The sequence below is a fragment of the Gossypium arboreum genome, chromosome 9 (genome assembly GCF_025698485.1).
Source record: "Gossypium arboreum isolate Shixiya-1 chromosome 9, ASM2569848v2, whole genome shotgun sequence".
Lineage (NCBI taxonomy): Eukaryota > Viridiplantae > Streptophyta > Magnoliopsida > Malvales > Malvaceae > Gossypium > Gossypium arboreum.
Window position 1 is genome coordinate 89199002 of NC_069078.1, and position 18987 is coordinate 89217988.

The following is an 18987-nucleotide window of genomic DNA, read 5'->3' on the forward strand; positions in this document are numbered from 1 at the left end:
CTCATTTCCTTATTTAAAAGGCCCAAAAGCATACTTTACCCGCTACTATTTGAAACTCATCTCAGCCGTTGATAAGTTTAGTTGATGAAATCTAGCGGTTAAAAAGACAAGACAGCAAGTTGTCAGATTTTAGTCCTATAATTAATAAACTAGTTTGCTTATTTGATTAGTGGAATCTGGATTAAAGACTTGATTAAGGGTCGTATAATTCAGTACTTATATATTAGATTTGGATTAAATTAAAAATAATCAGAGTACTAAAATAGCGATTAACCAGATCAGGTAAAATCTCGGCACTCACAATTGACGACAATCAAGATGCAAGAGCGTTGTCTTGCTGATCAAACAAAGCTCAGTCAGGATTTTTAACTTTCTGACCAAATTCATTGATAATAAATTAAGAAGGAATGGATTTGATACTTTCAATATAAATTTGTAAATTATAGCTGCCAAACACTTGTTGTTTCCATAACGAGAAATTAGTTTCACCCAGATGTTGATTTTTTTTTTTTATAAAACTCTTAGGACTTCTATCAATAATCAAAGCACTTGCTATTGAACCAGATGATACAAAAACTTAACAAATTATCATCAATTTGCACCATGTTTGTTAACATCAACGAATACTCTCTAGTAACGGAAGCAAATTAAAGAGCACTAATATTTAACTCAAAAATTTTGGTTACTTCATTCTATCTGTTAAGTATAAGAATCTACTTATTTATACAACAAATTTAACTACTTCATAATAGAAAAACTAACTATTAACCGACTATCCAGACTTGGTTCAATAAGTAAATAATAATAATAATAATAATAATAATTAGATCTTAGCCTAAGTTTAGAATGTTTGTGTCGCGTATTTGAAACTTGTTGAATTAGCATAAGTTGACACTACTAATTATTTATTTTTCTATTGGTTCAATATTTTCTTCTTCTTATGTTTAAAATATATAAATATATATTAAATTAATAGATTGAGGTGACTTACACGTCCCTTTTAATAGATATAAAACAATATATAAAATTGATTAAGTGAAATGGTATGGCTATAACTTTTTATAACCAATAACAAGTCTTTAATTGATTTAAGCAATGTATGATTTAACCGAAACTAACAAAATCGAATTTAACGATTACAACTGATTTTACTCAATTTTGCTACACTATTTTGTATTTTTGTTCCTCTAGCTTTCTATTATATATATCTTCAGCTCGAATATAAATTTATTAAATTATATATTTTAAAAGAAAATGTTTATACGAATCATTTAAATTAAGCATCAAATTTCATTGAGAAATTAATTGTTGCAAAAAAAAAAAAGGAAATGTAGAAATATTATAACCCATAGTTAGTTGCTTCTCAAATGCAAAGATGAAAAAAGCAATAATCTCCCTTTCATAAGGCAGCTTTTGTACCAAGAAATGAGAGTTCATAAGGTTCCGTATACATTCAAACATACATATTTATAATTTAGACAAACCAGCAGATAAAGAATGATTAACCAGCTCCCTCCTCAAGATCTTTCCGGCTGGAGATTTTGGGATTGAATCGATAAAAGCAACTCGTCGGATCTTCTTGTACGGTGCAACCTGCGAGAGAATAAAACCAGTTTCCGGAATTAGGTTGCCGTAATATACAGGATTAAGAAGCCTAAGGCTAATTCCCTCTTGTTATTTTAGCAAAAAAAATAAAAAATAAAACATGCCTGTTTCGCGATGTAATCCATGATTTGAGCTTCACTCATACTACTTCCAGGCTGTCTTACTATATAGGCCATAGGTATCTGCCCGGCTTCTTCATCAGGGTACCTAGTTTCAAACATATCAAATATAACTTCGTGTCCAAATAACTACAACATAAAATCAAATTAATATATATATAATAGATAAAAACTATACATGATATACGCTTATGATATAACTGGATATTCATATATTATAATTGCACAATGGTGAGATTCTAAGCCGACTTAAAACCTCCTCCATTAACCAGCAATGCCAAGGCCTCATAAGCAACATCTCAATTAATAGACAAAAAGGATCATATTTCCATACTTATATCTAGAATGCATCAAAAACAGAACCAGACTCTTCAAGGTTTTCAAAACTAATCAAACCGATCAAATTACCGGTTCAATTAAATATATAATTAAAAATTTATAATATATATATTAAAAATTTAGTTAAACCATCTGGTTCAACTGATTTTTGCCGGATTCAACCAGTTTGTATTAGTTACTGGGTCAATCGGTTTAATGTCCTTCTACGGGCTGATATCTTGACCAATTTTCAGTCAAATCGACAGGTCCGATTCAGTTCAAACAACTTTAAGACTCTCCCTTATGAATTACTTAGATACAAGCATATCTCCAGATGATCATGTTTCATTTTTATTTATAAATTGTTCGTGCATTTGAAAAATTATATTCTCATACCTATATCCAAATATGCTTCAAACATTTCAAAAGATTAATGAAAAACCAAAATAACATAACTATCAATTATTCCCAAAACTTAATCATCGAGGCAGATTTGAACTGAGATGTAAATCATTCACAAGAAAAATGAGAAAATAATGTAAAACTACGTTAGTCGGATGCGTCTCATACGAGTATATTTTTTTCCCTACATTTTCAGATTTGGATATAGATGATAGGCTAAGTAAAAGTCGGAGCAACATAAATACGATACATACGGAATGATGGCTGCATCGGAGATTTCGGGATGGGAATGAAGTAAATGTTCCAATTCAGCTGGAGGGACCTGCAGATAAAAAATGAGATTGTTTTAGTCATAAAAAGATGATAGAGCAAACATCATTTATATGATTCACCTGGTATGCCTTGTATTTGATTAATTCTTTTAATCTATCTACGATGTAGAGAAACCCTTGTGAGTCAAAATAACATATGTCCCCGGTTTTTAACCACCCTTCCGAATCCATTGTTTTCGCGGTTGCATTTTCGTCCCCTATGTAACCTATGTTTTCAGACACAGTTAGCATTTTTCATTAAAAAAAATTAAATTAATCTTTTTAAAGATTAATGACCAAATTAACTTTAAAAAAATTAAATTAATAAAAATATAAATATTAAAAACTAAATTTATCATAACTTTTCATTTTTAAGTCAACTAATGTATGTAACACTAAGTTACTTACTTTTATAAGCCTAAAGATTATGAAAAAAAAAAAAAAACTTTTCATAAACCTAACTTCCACAATAGCCATTCCTAACACTAGAAAATAAAAGGCAACAAAAAGTAAATACCTTTCATTACTGTTGGCCCTCGCAACCATAGTTCCCCTCTCTGCCCAGGAGGCAAGGCTTCTCCGGTCACTGGATCAACTATCTTGGCTTCCGTATTTTCAGAAAGGCGGCCGACTGTCCCGTACCGAGCTGCCTCCTCGGGCCCTATCACCCTGGCAGCTCCTCCTCCCGTCTCGGTCAGCCCATAACCCTTAAGCACAAACAAAACGAATCAGAATAAGACTTTAAACCCCTAAACTTGTGCCTGAACTAAACTCAGGGCTGGTATTAACAATCACCTTTAGTGCGTCACCAGAGGGTTGGGTACGAATTAATTGATTGTAAACAAAATTGAAAGCACAAATTTCATGTAACATTTTCGTAGGTCTTATATAATGCAAGATTATGATTGGATAATTACTACATAGAGCATCACCTAATTATGGGAAAATTTACATAAAATCCACCGCTTACAAGCACAAATTTCAACCAATATTATAAGTCACGTTGCACTGGAAGCTCAAATTTCAACCTTGAAAATCAAGTCACTTGGAGAGACAATCACGAGTGAAAGTATAAAAAGGAGTTATATTGCATTTTCTCAAAGAACAAATTCGTTAGATGAAGGAGAAAATTTCATTTTTAATTTAATCTATTTTCGCTATTAATTTAATAAATTATCAAGTGGTTGCTGTTTCCTTACTGTTATGAACGGTGAATGGGCATATGATGTTATTAAGTAGTTGCAGTTTCCTTACTTGAACAAGCTCCACGGCTGGGAATTTCTCCTTGAACCGCTCAGCAACCTCCTTACCAAGCGGAGCGCCGCCGCTTCCGAGCATCAGAAGCGAGCTGATGTCATACTTGTTAGTCAAATCTGATTTAGTTAACGCCAGGACGAGCGGCGGCGAAACTGGCATGTACGTTACCTTGTACTTCTCTATCGCTCTCAACATTCCCTCAAATTCAAATCTCTCGGTGAAAACTGCCGTTTCTCCCATCGAAAACGCCCTCGCTAGCATAAAGAACCCGAACACATGGAACAAAGGCACCGTGAAAAACGATACCGGGTGCGGTGGATCTGGACCCTTTTGGGGGTGTCGTATGTGGTAAAACCCGGCGATCAACGCGATTAGATTCCGGTGACTCAGCATCACGCCTTTGACTCGGCCGGTGGTCCCCGAAGAATAAAGGACCGCCGCCGTGTCATGCTGGCTCACCTGGACTCGGTTAATGACGTCAGGATCCACATTTGGTTCGGATAAGAATGAAATGAACTCGGGCGAGTCGAGGAGGATTGTTCCGTGTTTGAGGGACGGAAGCTTGGAAGAGGTCGTTGAGGTGGCAAAGGCAATAACCGGTTTACTGAGTTGAACCTGGTGAGCTATCTCCGAGTCGGAACTGAGTGGATTAGCGGGAGAAATAACGATTCCTAATGACATAAGAGCGAAATAAAGCAAAGGGACATGAAGAGAGGGCGGGGAGAGGATCAAAGCGACGTCGTTTCTGGAAAGGAAATAGTTTTTCCGCAGACAGTGAGCGAGGGAGTGGAACTGAGCAATAAATTCGGAGTACGAAAGGCTGTCGCCTTTAGTAGCATTGATGACGAAAGTAGTGTCGCTGCCGCCGGTGGTGGCGGTGGAGGAGCGGAGGAGGGAAAGAGTATATTGTGGGAGGGAGAGAGGCCGATAAAGTGGTGGAAGAGGTACTTCCGGTCTGAGACTGTGAAAGGTTCTCGTTTGAGAACAAAAGCCGGTGGCCGGATCAATCGACTGGCAGTGGTTGGCTGATTCCGCCATGGGATATGACAATTATGTTAGCTCTTTCAGCTTAGCCTTTTAAGCTTATGTGGTTGGCATGTTTCAGTGCAGACAATAGTCGCATCAAAAGGACGACGATAAGATGATTGGGATATACGAATTGTTCAAATAAATATAAATATATGTCGTCGTCACTGCATCACTATTTTTTCTTTTTTATATTGCTTTTTATATTGCTGGGCCAAATTTTATATTGATTAGTGATTACGGTTTCCTATATTTAGGTATTTGATTCACAGTAAGAAAAGAAATTAAAACATATGAATCTAAAATATATAAAGTAATTTTCTTTTCTTTGTTTTCTTTTCTCTTAGTTAATTAAACCACTAAATATAGAAATAAATTAAATTTTAAAAAAAGAGAAGCCAACCAATACACAGTCTCACAAAATTTTTGTTAATCTATCTTCATCATATCTAGACAGCATAGTCCATATATTATTTTCATTTTTTTAATGACGATGAAATGGTGAGTTTCTAAAGCAAGAAATGGCACATGGACAAATGGTAGAAATATTAGCCTAAAGATCATAGCAGAAAGAATAAATCTTAGGCCCATGTCATTAAGGCCACATTTTAAACACGAGATCCAGTGAAGAAAAAAAAATCGACGAAAATCAAGTCAACTTACCTAAAAACGAAAAATATAGGAAAATATCAAAGAAAAAAAATGAAAAAAAAAAGATAGGGTAATTTTATTTTAAAATTTAGATTCTGTCCAAATTACTTAAGGAGGAAGTTGTAACGTAAAATTATGAAATAGTTCGAATGTTGAAATTTAAACATCGTAATCTCATTTCAGAAAATAACATTATGTGGTGAACCAAACGTCTTCGAAAAATTATTACGATATGGTAATTATTTTTACATATATAAAAAAAAGAAAAAAGATAGAAGTTATTTAATAATTGAATTTAGAGATTATGTTAATTGAAGATTTAATACAATTCTTTTTATGCCAACAACTTTTTAGTTGAGTGACAAAATAATAATATTATAGATACATGAGCTTCAGTTTAATCTCAAGCAATCTCAATCCTTTTCGCCAATTATAAAAAAAGTTAATATTTTAATTTAATAATTTTGAGTTTGTGATTTTTTTGTAAAATGTTTTTAATTATTTTATTTTTTAATTTTAAAAACATAGATATGCGTTGGGGCCAATAGCCAAGCTATCGGGTTCGGGCACATATAAATGTAGAAATAGTATTTTAAATTTAGAAAGGAGAAATTAGAAGATAATATTGGATTTAAGTAAAAGATATGGCTAAGAGTGAAGATATTGAAAGATAAGGTACCGAGACAAAGAGTAAAGGACACCTCGTCTGTAGATCTCGATTTTTCATTTTAATTTTAATCTTAAATTTTATTTTATGATTTTTAATATTTGACAATTTGTTTTATAAATATCTCTAAAATACAAATAATTTTCATTTTCATTATTTTAAATATAAAATATTTATTTTTACATCGCAGAATAAATAAAGAATAAAAATTGATTCAAGGATATAACTCAAAAAAAGAGGCAAGTTTGAGTCAGACTCAATTCATATATTATGAAATGAAATAGGGTCAATGAATTTCGTTATCAATAATTTAATGCTCTAAAAGGATAACAAGAAAATCTACGGTTAGAACACAATCACTTAGCCTTGTTTCAATTGCTTTCACAAGTGGATGGATGATGTTGATGGATGCTTTTAATGTCTGTCACATGTAACCAAAAAAGTGACTTGTTTCACATTTGTGGTAAGGAAATCTATTTTACTTTGCCCGAAAAGAAAACAAAGCATTTATTTTACTAATTCTATCATTTTTAGTTTCCAATATGGAGATTAAAACTAGATGAAATGCATTCTTTTAAAAAATATGAAACTCGGATTCATGATATGAGCCAAGCTTAAGTTGAAATTATCAAAACGGTTGTGTTTGAACATTCTAATACACTCAAATGGCTTATGCACCTAATCAATTTTTTATTATTTTTAATCAGCAATAAAAATATCAATTTAACTATAAAACAAATCATGAAAAAGGCACCTCAGATATAGAAAAGGAAATTAAGCACATTTTCTACAAACCAAACACGTAAGGTAACTGGGCATAATTCAGGGTTTTTATCTTAAAACAGACTGAAACTATAGAAATATAACTCAATTGAATACCTTGACAAGATTATTACATAAACGTGTAAAAACATGCATATATTATCGATATCTCTCTACACCCAATGAACTCTGTATATATTATCCGTATTGCAATCTTTAATTGAAGGACCAATCAGTTTACCCTTTTGTTACAATTCAACAATTAAACAATCAAAAAGTTCAAATTCCGACCCTTACAGGTTTCCTTCATGTTGCTGTTGCCATTATCATAATAGATCACACGGGAGTGGTATGAGATCATGATTCTGTAAATCTAAAGCCATATGCATTTATCTCAACCTAAAAGATAAAAAAGAAGAAAGCATCGAGTAGAAACAAGGTAAGAGCTGAGTTTTTTAACGATACCAGCAGCACAAAGCCATGCATGAACAGAGTATCTAAGATAGTCTTTGTACCATAGGCAAAAGTACAATTTAACATTGTATTATAGAAACAAGTAATTTAATACTTGTACGTCTGGTATTGGTGCAAATGAATTTCTATTAAAGATTAAATTACTCAATTTTATGCTACTTTGACTATAGTATAAGGACTGCCTAAATACTTCAATCTGTAAATATCGATATGAATTGATTTAGACAGGAATTCTTACCGGTAGTAGAAACTGCTTTGATCCAAGTACTGCAGATCCCATAATCCTTCACACTACAAAATTTAAAAGACATGTACATAAGATGGGTGAATTTAATTTTCACTATTATGAGGTAAAAGTACCATAGAGGCCACTGTATTAGGAGTCATATTGCATTTTACCCTCTAGTCAAAAAATGGGCAAACTAGTCCCAATACGCTAGATCAAAGAGAAAACTGGGCCTTTTTAATAAAAATTTAATCCATTTCAACTATTAAAAACTAGAGTGGCTGATAAAATAACCACATGTACCTTGTGCTAATGTACTAGGACTAGTTTTTAACAGTAGAAATAGATGGATTTTTTAACAGAAGAACCAATTTGCTCTTTGACCTAATGTAAAGGGACTATTTTGCCCTTTTCTTTAGCAGAGAGGGCAAAATGCAATTGGACTCCTGGTACAAGAACCTCCATAGTAATTTTACCCTGTTTATGATAAAAAGTAAAAAACAACTGATTCTGATATCAATATGGGAATTACATACAATAAAGGGAGGTCTTTAAATTAATTAGAAGCATAAGACTTACAAATACATATTACATGGGTCGATTTCAGGAAACAGGTTAATATAAAACCGAAAGCCATCGGGGCTTATATCCCTGCATAGCAAACCTGCCAATACACAAGTAAATTATAAATATTTGCTACTTAGACATATTTAAAGAGAAAGCAAAGCAGAGTTGTACCTTTGCTCTCTGCAGTTAGAAGATGCTCCTTGGCCATGGCTGGAGCAATCCCTAATGTCATTGCAGCATCAGTTGGACTTATGCCAGTTCGAAGCGCTTCAGGCTTAGTCACAAGGCTTTTGATTCTAGCAAAAACCTATGGATGAACGGACAAGTTATGTTTCAGGTTAAAGTTAAAGTAGTGAACAAAATGCGCTTCTACCTTTTTCCAGCAAAGTATATCAATCATGCATATATGTGTTTAACTTAAAATCTATTTGCAAATGACAGAATGGCCCAACATCAATATGATAGACCTCTCCCATCCCATCAACTGTGACTCCTACAGATTTCAACCTTAGACCTTCAAGTTGAAAGTTTAAATTTCTAATAATTGGCGTGTCTCGTTGGAGACAAACACAGCAGTAATCTATCACCTTTCAGGCTATCATATTTTTACAATAAAGGGATTTAGCATTGTTCAAGTTCCATACAAGATTCTCCCCTTCAGAAAGATTCAAGGAAACTATTACAAAAAAGACAGGTAAGTTCTTTCTTTAGCAAACAGCTTTCAGAAGCATTGAATTCGTTTCAATTAGGGAAAAGATGGCTAATAGAAAAAAGGAAAGGAAAATTTTTTAATATAAAACTGAAAAAGAATTTTATCAAGACAGAAATTGAAATGGATTACCTCCTCATCACTGTGGGACTTGTTTTGGATCACCATAACTCCGCTATCAAACTTCCTAAGCATCACTGGACTGTTAAACAATGCATAATATGATCAAAGAGTTCGAACGCCAAGTATGACTTATTAATTTCATTATGTAAACTTGAGAAAACGATAATAGTATCATACATACACATCAAATTTCTCCCACAAAGAACACGCTTGCAACATATCATCTGGAGAGATCAATTCTGAGAACAAAAAGAGATACAAAGAAGCCAGTTATTTTCATAAAGCTTTCAAAACACTGAAAGTACATGAAACAATGGCATACTTCAGAAATTTAAGCGAATTAGAAAAAAGAAAAGAACTGGTTCTGAGTGGGATGACATAAATTCAGGGACAGAAACATTTAAATTATTTTACACCAGAATAATAACTTCATTAATTTGAATGTCCTCTTTGCCTACAAAAAGCATAAAAAAAATCATAATAAAGAAAAATCAATGTTACAGGACTCAAAAGAACAGGCTTTAGTCAGTTCTAGAATGGAATGTTTAGCGTCAACCACAAGATAAGACTGTGAGGTCAAAGAAATCTTCACAATTGAGTTATGTGTGCAACATGAATTTAGAACAACAAAAGGAAGGCTTAATTAAGCAAAGTTGAAAATGCCCACAGTTATTAAAAATATATTGATGGAGATATGCCACAATCTGGGACTGATGATGAAGAAGAAGAATATGTTAATGAAGATAATACATCTTCTCTTTACCGCAACTTCGAAAGAATTAAACATTGTTGGCTGCTGGAAATCCGAAGTTTCGGTCTGATTTATTTGGAAAAGATATAAAAAAAATTTAGCATCCATGAAATATAAAGAGAACTTCAAACAACTCTAACTACTTTCAAGCCTCCATTAAATGTTGTAACTTTAGATGTTAATTACATAAAGATCTACTACTACAATGTTTTTGAAAGTTTCCTTTTTCCTTTGAAAAAGAAAGGAGAAGTATGTTGGCCAAAACACTTATTTTGTCGGTCATAATATTTTCAACAACAAAAATTAGATTAAGAAATTTCAAGTTCACAATGTAACTAGACAAACCTAAATACAATGACCACAAGAGATGAAGTTAGTGTTAACCAAACCTGTGCCACGAGCACGATTGAAGAGACAATAGGCATCTATAAGGTTGATCATTCCACCTGCTCTCTCCAGTGGAATTCTCACAAAATCTGCCAGCTGAGGTGCCAAGAAATAAAATCAAAACTAGCTCTCAAAAAGAAAATTATGTAAAAGCCAAAAGCCAATCTACTATACATAGCAAGTCATTTACCAACTCAATAATAAAATTTTGGATGACTAATTTTATATTTTCAATGAAGAATCCATGGGATATGCAAGCATAAAGCAAAATAAAAAGTAAAATATCTTCTGAGAGTATTTTGCCATCAAAGTCTTGAATCACAAAAATGTAATCAACTAATCCCAAACTACAAAACCGTCTTACTATAAGGATTTCTTTAGAGCAAAATAAACCATAAAAGAATTCCTGAATTCTATAAACATTGATTGTATTAACAGAATGATAAACTAAACTCTATTGAGAAAAATTATTAAGCGAATAAATTAAAACTAACAAGGGGGAAAAGAGGAGAGACGAGAACCTGACGGGACAATTGTTGATGGTACAGGGCACCTGCAGACTCTTTAGTGACTGGGGATATTATGCCAACACTCAACAACCAATCTTGCATCTCTTCCTTTGAACCCATATCCTCATCATTTGTTCCACTTGTTTGAGAACTCGTTCCGAACAAAAGCTTTTGTCTCATTTTTTCTGCTAGCATCACCATCTCTTTAGCTTTACTCTGAAAACCCGAAAGCATTCTAAAAGTTGAATGATTGGAATGTAAGAAAACAAGCAAAAGAGAGACTACTGACATCATATTCATTAACTACAGCTCGGAGATAAAACGACACAACTAAACTAAGCCTAATCAAATCATTTTATACATGCCATTGACACAAAAGTTTAATTTTCTCATATCCTAAATCATGATATGGTCCACTTGCATTCACCAATGCCAATCATAGTAGGAACTAAATCAAGTAGATGCTATATTCTTCAATGCAATTTGTTAACTACTAGGAAATTAAAAGTATTTATGATACAAAATTTACATAAAAACTAAATCCAAATCGTCAGAATTGAACAAATAATCTGCATTACCATGAGAGCATTTAAGTCCTGAAAAGCATCCTGCAAACTCTTATCAGTACTCTCCCACATTTCTTGCTCCTTCCTTAAAATACCCGCCACCCCAACCATCCTCACCGACCCATCACTCGAGTACAACCCTCCACCGGTTCCTGTGGCTGCCCCTGAACCCGAAGCCGAAGCTGAGCCGGAACCTGAAATCTCAGTAGTCTCCCAAGCTCTCGCCCGCCAACTGTCCCAAAACTTCACCAAAAACCCATCACAGTCCCCCTTCCCTCTAATCACTGCCGTTACTACGACTGATCTCGAGCCCGAACCTGAACTGGAACCAGACCCGGAACCTGGATCGAAGACCCGACCATCGGACGAGACGAGGACTTGGAAGCGGATCCTAGGGGAGTGGAAGACGGACTTGAGAGATTTTTTGGAAGAGAAGATGTGGGAAATGGCAGCAAGAGGGATGGCTGAGGCGGAAGTAGGGGTGGAGGCGGAAGAAGAAGGTAGCCAGATGAGGCGGTGGGTGGTGAGGATGAGGAGACCCGATTTTAAGAGCGAGAAGTGACGGTGGTCTTCAGGTTCGAGGTCGACGGCGGAGAGAAGGTGGCATTCGACTTCGTTGCGGGGGAGGACAGGGCGGCCGCTGCTTGTCACCTCCGCCTTGGAGAAAAAGTTGGACATCCCAGCGGCGTTGATCGATTAGTTTTGGATACTTTTTTCTACTGATCGAAAATGACTTTTTTGGGTCCAAATTCTGTAACATACTTAAGTAACTCCCTTAAAACAAAAATGATACATAACTCAACTCCCGGTAAATTTATTTCGTAATTTAGAAAATTAATTAATAATGTGAAAAATAAATTTAAAGGCATTCTATTAAAAGATTTTTTAAACTATTTTTAATTTTAAATAATATTTGTACATATATGAATATAATTCTAATAATGTACATTATAAAATTTTAAAATATTATACGAATAGAGTTTCTTAAGACAATTTTTCATTTATTTATTTTGTTTTAAAAAGTTAATAATTTTAAATATTTTAATTGTGTTGTTAAATTTAACCTAGTTATTTTAGGGCTCTCGTTTCTAATCCAATAATTCTTTCAATTGATTTAAAATGCATTTTAATTTTTTGAAACAGTTTTAATAAATTTTAAAGATTAACTTATGGTATAAACTCATCTAAACTTTTCTAAGAAGAAAAGATTTAGAGAAACAGAGAAAGCTATAGATAAAGGAAAATACACTCGGAGAATACATCTTCCTTTTATAGCTGAAGGAGATGTAATATTACAAAATAGTAAACAGTACACTGGATAAATATCAGACATTAAAGCATAAAGTAAACAGTACATAAAGTAAAAATAATACTGATATTAGACATTATTTGACATAAAATAGAAGATTCTGTAGACGATCTCGTAATGGAGGGTTGCAATTAAAATTCATTCTAATTTTTTATTTTAAATAGTTTTTATAAATTTTATTTTAATTTTGATATTAACCATTATAAGTTTTTTTTAACTAATTGAAAACAATTGTAATTTTCTAAGGTTTAATCCCATTTTAACCCTTGTATCATAGGAAATTTTTCACTTTGGCCTTTTTTCCCTATTTTTTTCGATCATTCCAGTGACTAAGTTAGCCCCTAATCGTTTCCGCTCAAAAAAACCCAACGTAGCCATTTAAACCAATTAAATCCATACACGTGAATAATTAATCCAAGTCATTTGCCAATGAGAATTTTAAAATCCAACTTTTCTAGCCAAAGTGAAATTTTAGGTGCTGTACCAACATTGTCGACGTTGCCGTTCACCACTGTCGTTGTATGGCCAAGCTCACAACATCATCTTTCTCCCTTTTCTTATTCTTTATCAACTTATCTCAAATCCCGAGTAAAACCCTAGGCACCTCAGTTTGTTCTTACTGTTGTTCCAATAGGGTCGGAAGCGTGTAAATTATTGTACTAAAAAATCACACAAAGTTCAATTCCCAGGGAAGAGAGGTGGATCACAAGGATCTCTTAAATACCAAGTCTTTCCTTAGTCGAATATTCCTTCTAACGTAATTTAATAGCACAATTAAATACTACTATTATACCCTCAAATATTGAAAGAAAAATAGGACAAAAAGAACACAAGAGTTTTAACGAGGTTCGATGAAATTATACCTACGTCCTCGGGCACTAACACCGGATGATAACTTTACTATCTTCAAAATATTACAAACAAATAGAATTCTTAAGAATTCTCAAATGGGAGAAGAGAAAACTAAGAGAAAAGATTGGTTGGGATGATGAAATGAGAAATGAGAAGGCCTATTTATAGTTGAGGTTCAAGGACCAAACTATAAATAGCCCATTATCTCAAGGACCAAAAAAAATTATCCCATGCCACTTTTCCAAAGTTGGTGGTTGTCATTTTTTATTGTCTCCCATTAATGTTAATGGCAACCATTATTAATTGTCTTTCATTAATGTTAACAATCTCCACCTTGAAGATTTGATTAGGATAATCACATCTTCACACACTTCCTTCAACTCCCCAAATTTGATAAAGCTATCTTTTGTAGTGCCTACAAATGCGCTCTCGAGCGCCATACACCTGAAGGTGCTCAAATTCTCAGGATGTTAATCAAGTTCAAACAATGATTAAACTTGATTGTTGTTACCACCTTGGTCATCATATCTGCGGGATTATCTGCTGTCGCAATCTTCTGAAGTAAAATTTTTCCTTTTTCAAAGACTTCCCGCACAAAGTGATATCTTACGTCGATATGCTTGGTTCTTGAATGATAGACTTGATTTTTCACTAAATGAATGGCGCTCTGACTGTCACAATATAGACTAATGTGACTTTGATCAACTCCCAAGTCTTTCAACAATCCATTAAGCCAAATAGCCTCCTTAATGCCTTCAGAATCGCCATATATTCGCGCCTCAGTACCACGACTCATCAGAGATCGTAAGGTAGACTTCCAACTCACTGGGGCTTTCGCAAGAGTAAACAGATATCCGTAGTTGAGCGCGTTTATCTAAATCACCAAAGAAAGTCGGAATCAACATATCCAACTACAAACCGACCAAGTGCTTCATCCTGTTCAAAAATTAAACCAACATCTACGGTTTTTCAAGATACCAGTAGAATCCATTTCACACTTGCCAATGTCCTTTTCGAGGATCATGCATATACCTGCTCACAACTCCAACAGGCTTGTGAAATGTCGAATACGTACACACCATCGCATACATCAAACTCCCAACTGCATTTGCATATGGGACTTTTGCCATATATTCTCTTTCTTCTTCAGTTTTCGGAGATAATTGAGCACTAAGTTTCAAATGAGAAGCAAGTGGGGTACTTACATGTTTTGTGTTTTCATTTACACCAAAACATTGTAATACCTTTTTCAGATATTGCTTCTGATTCAAGCAAAGCTTGCCTCTCTGTCTATCTCTACTTATCTCCATGCCGAGAATCTTCTTGGCCTCACCTAGATCTTTCATCTCGAACTCTTGATTCAACTGAGCCTTCAGCTTATCTATCTCTTTTTGGCTCTTCGAAGCGATTAACATATCATCAACACACAAGAGTAGATAAATGAAAGATCCGTCATGTAGCTTTTGCAAATACACACAATTGTCATATTTGCTTCTTGTGTACTTTTGCCTTTTCATAAAGCTATCAAATCGCTTGTACCACTGCCTCGGGGATTGCTTCAATCCATATAGCGATTTGTTCAGCTTACAAACCCAATTTCTACCACCAAAGATATTTGTATCCTTGGGTGAGTCATATAGATCTCTCTTCTAACTCACCATGCAAGAAAGCCGTCTTAACATCAAGTTGAGCTAGCTCCAAATTCAACTGTGCTACCAAGGCCAACAAAATTCTAATGGAGGAATGCTTCACAATGGAAAATACATCATTGTAGTCAATTCCTCATTCGGCGTAGCCTTTAGCTACCAACCTTGCCTTATAACGAACATCTTTCTTGCTAGGAGATCCATCTTTCTTTGCGAATGCCCACTTGCATCCGATTGCCCTTTTACCTTTCGGTAATTGCGCCAACTCCCAAGTATTTTTTTCAGGAGAGATTGCATTTCTTCATCCATGGCGCTTTTCCATTTATCACTTTCTAAGCTTTGCATTGCTTCTTGATAAGTGATAGGAATATCATCATCAACAACGGAAGGCGTGAGGCCACCATATCGATAATCGAGCGGGTTTACGAATTTCTCTCCTTGGCCTTGCAACGCAATCGGTTCGGTGTACTTAATGGTTCTTGGGTCGAACCTCTTCAACCTCTAATTCCTCCATTGTGGCTGGAGAATTAGACTTATTAATCGGGAAATCCCCATCCGCTCAAACTCCACTGTTTTGGAGTACACTCCACCGCTGTGGAGTATCGCTCGTCTGAATATCTTTATCTGCTACCTTTTTCAATGTGGCGATTCATCAAAGGTAACATCTCTCTACAGATCATTTTCTTTGTGTCTAAGCACCAAAGACGAAATCCCTTCACTCCGAAGTGATTCCCATAAAGAGAGCTTTCTTTGCCCTCGGATCTAACTTTGACTCCTTCACATGGAAATATGCAAAGGATCCAAACACATGTAAGGAATCATAATCAGAGCGGTTTTTCAGACCATACCTCCATAGGAGTTTTTCTTTCTAATGCGATGATGGCAAATGATTAACAAGATGGCCAGATGTCACACCTCAACCAAAATTGCTTGCCCAACCCAAAGATTGGACAACATACATCGAACTTTCTCCAAGCAATGTTCGATTCATACACTCTGCCACTCCATTCTGCATGGTGTATCCCTAAGCGTGAAGTGTCGAACAATACCATACTCTTGGCACACATCAAGAACGGATCACTTCTATATTCGCCTCCATTGTCCGTTCTAAGCCGCTTGATTTTCTTGCCGGTCGGTTTTCGATCATAGTTTTCCATTTAAGAAAAACTCTAAGCACTTCATCCTTAGTTCTCATGGTATACACCCAAACTCTTCGGAAAAGTCATCAACAAAAGTAACAAAGTAGTGTTTTTCTCCCAACGAAAGTGTTTTGGAAGGCCCCACACATCTGAGTGAACAAATTCCAAAATACCTTTTGTATTATGGATAGCGATGCCAAATTTCACTCTCTTTTGTTTTCCCGAACACAATGCTCGCAAAATTTTAATTTGCAAGCCTTTGCACCTTTCAACAATCCTTGCTTTGCGAATTTGCAAGGATTTTTCATTGCATGTCCCAACTTCATATGCCACAACCGCATTGAGTCCAATTCTTTGTTGCTTGGGAAGGCTGCAATGATCGCTCCAATAAGCGTACTACCTTGGTAGTAATACAAGTTATTTTTCCGATGCCCTTCAATATCACAAGTGCGCCAGATGTCACTTTCAAAACCCCATCTCTTATATTAACAACTGAACCATTGGATTCCAAGACTCCCAATGAGATGAGATTTTTCTTCAAACTGGGCATGTACCGAACATCAGTTAGAACTCTGGTTGATCCATCTTGATTCTTTAATTGGATTGAACCTATCCCAACAGTTTTACAGGCATTGTCATTGCCCATATAAATAACTCCTCCATTTAGTTCTACTAAATCAGAGAACTACTCCCGGTTAGGGGACATATGATAGGTACAACCCGAATCCAATATCCACTCATCTGAATGGAACGACGATGATGATGCAACCAGTGATAGTTCAGAGTCACTGGTATCATGCTTTACAACACAAGCATCTACAACAGCTTTTCCCTTATTCTTCAGCTTTGGACAATTTTTCTTCCAGTGGCCTTTCTCATGACAAAAGGCATATTCATCTTTCCCGAGTCTGGACTTTGACTTTGATCTCCCCTTTTGAGTTTTCTTCCGAGTGTATGAACGACCTCGGACTACTAAAGCTTCTGTATCTCTGATTGAGTTTTTCTGTTTGTCCTTCTTTCTCTGTTCATAACTGTATAAGGCCGCACAGACTTCGCTCAGAGATATATCACTCCTGCCATGAAGTAGAGTAGTTTTTAAGAACTCAAACTCCTCAGGAAGTGACCCCAACAGCATCAAAGCCAAATCTTCATCTTTGAATGTCTCATCCATATTCAGCAAATCAGTGACTAACTGATTAAATTTGGTGATGTGATTATTCATTGTGGTACTTGGGACGTATGTGAAGCGAAACAGTCTTTTCTTCAAGTGGAGCTTATTTTGACTGTTTTTCTTCAAAAAAATTTCTTCAAGTGCCACCCACAACTTATTTGCAGAAGTCTCATTTGAAAAAGCATACCTCTGCTCTCGAGAAAGGCATGATCGAATTGTGCCACATGCCAACCGATTGATCGCCTTCCAATCTTTCTCCTGTACATCATCTGGTTTCTCTTCATCAATGGCAATGTCTAGACCCTGTTAAAAAAGGCATCTAGAACCTCACTTTGCCACATACCAAAATGACCCGTGCCATCAAAGATCTCCACGACCAATCTTGCATTTGCAATTGTCGGTCTTGTCCATATGGACGATATTGAAGCTCCTACACCGACCGTTTTCTCCATAATCTTTCAATATACCTAAGGAAATCTTTTCTGATGTGGAAGATCAGTTTAAACTGCAACCACAGAGCATACTACGATTAACCTTCGGCTCTGATACCACTTGTTATTCCAATAGGGTCGGAAGCGTGTAAATTATTGCACTAAAAAATCACACAAAGTTCAATTCCCAGGGAAGAGAGGTGGATCACAAGGATCTTTTAAATACCAAGTCTTTCCTTAGTCAGAATATTCCTTCTAACGTAATTTAATAGCACAATTAAATACTACTATTATACCCTCAAATATTGAAAGAAAAATAGGACAAAAAGAATACAAGAGTTTTAACGAGGTTTGGTAAATTATACCTACGTCCTCGGGCACTAACACCAGATGATAACTTTACTATCTTCAAAATATTACAAACAAATAGAATTCCTTAAGAATTCTCAAATGGGAGAAGAGAGAAAACTAAGAGAGAAAGATTGGTTGGGATGATGAAATGAGAAATGAGAAGGCCTATTTATAGTTGAGGTTCAAGGACCAAACTCTAAATAGCCCATTATCTCAAGGACCAAAAAAAATTATCCCATACCACTTTTTCAAAGTTGGTGGTTGTCATTTTTTATTGTCTCCCATTAATGTTCATGGCAACCATTATCAATTGTCTTCCATTAATGTTAACACTTACTCCCACCATCATATTCGGGTGTCGGAGCTCCAATCAAAGGCCACCCGGGCTCCCCTTTTTTCCTCATTCAATTTGTCAACTTTGTTTTCCCCGAAAACGTTGAAGGTTCATTGAAAGTCCGACACTCAAATCTCTAATTCGTCGTTGTTCGTTGCTCTGGCACCGTTAATGCCACATTTCGGTCACCATAGTCTTCATCACCATCATTTTCCTTGTGCTCTACTTTAAGATTCTTGGACCAGTCCAATATGTTAACCATAAGTGAAGCTACAGCAATTTTCGATTTTAATTAAAAAAAATAGAAAAGTCTGACCAATTCAA

General features: G+C 35.1%; 2 protein-coding genes across 2 annotated transcripts; both read right to left on the reverse strand.

Annotated features, from left to right (window-relative positions):
• Positions 1-1270: 1270 nt before the first annotated feature.
• LOC108454134 (4-coumarate--CoA ligase-like 9) lies at positions 1271-5224 on the reverse strand. Its single transcript, XM_017752471.2, has 6 exons — positions 4010-5224; positions 3273-3462; positions 2837-2982; positions 2699-2766; positions 1710-1812; positions 1271-1593 (listed from the first exon to the last, which is right to left on the reverse strand). The coding sequence occupies exons 1-6, from the start codon at positions 5048-5050 to the stop codon at positions 1468-1470; spliced, it is 1674 nt and encodes a 557-aa protein (XP_017607960.2). The 5' UTR covers positions 5051-5224; the 3' UTR covers positions 1271-1467.
• Positions 5225-7184: 1960 nt separating this feature from the next.
• Positions 7185-12234, reverse strand: LOC108454006 (vacuolar protein sorting-associated protein 36). The gene is made up of 9 exons (XM_017752284.2): positions 11443-12234; positions 10877-11080; positions 10358-10451; positions 9399-9456; positions 9227-9296; positions 8557-8692; positions 8398-8482; positions 7831-7883; positions 7185-7517 (listed from the first exon to the last, which is right to left on the reverse strand). The coding sequence occupies exons 1-9, from the start codon at positions 12106-12108 to the stop codon at positions 7513-7515; spliced, it is 1371 nt and encodes a 456-aa protein (XP_017607773.1). The 5' UTR covers positions 12109-12234; the 3' UTR covers positions 7185-7512.
• Positions 12235-18987: the final 6753 nt, after the last annotated feature.

Coding starts and splice junctions, on each gene's coding strand:
- LOC108454006 (XM_017752284.2), bottom strand. CDS start 12,108: ATGTCCAACTTTTTCTCCAAGGCGGAGGTGACAAGCAGCGGCCGCCCT. Junction 8,693..9,226: donor AGTCCCACAGTGATGAGGAG/GTAATCCATTTC, acceptor GTTCATCCATAG/GTTTTTGCTAGAATCAAAAG. Junction 8,483..8,556: donor TCTAACTGCAGAGAGCAAAG/GTACAACTCTGC, acceptor GTGTATTGGCAG/GTTTGCTATGCAGGGATATA.
- LOC108454134 (XM_017752471.2), bottom strand. CDS start 5,050: ATGGCGGAATCAGCCAACCACTGCCAGTCGATTGATCCGGCCACCGGC. Junction 3,463..4,009: donor CAGCCGTGGAGCTTGTTCAA/GTAAGGAAACTG, acceptor TTTGTGCTTAAG/GGTTATGGGCTGACCGAGAC. Junction 1,594..1,709: donor TGGATTACATCGCGAAACAG/GCATGTTTTATT, acceptor ATTCTCTCGCAG/GTTGCACCGTACAAGAAGAT.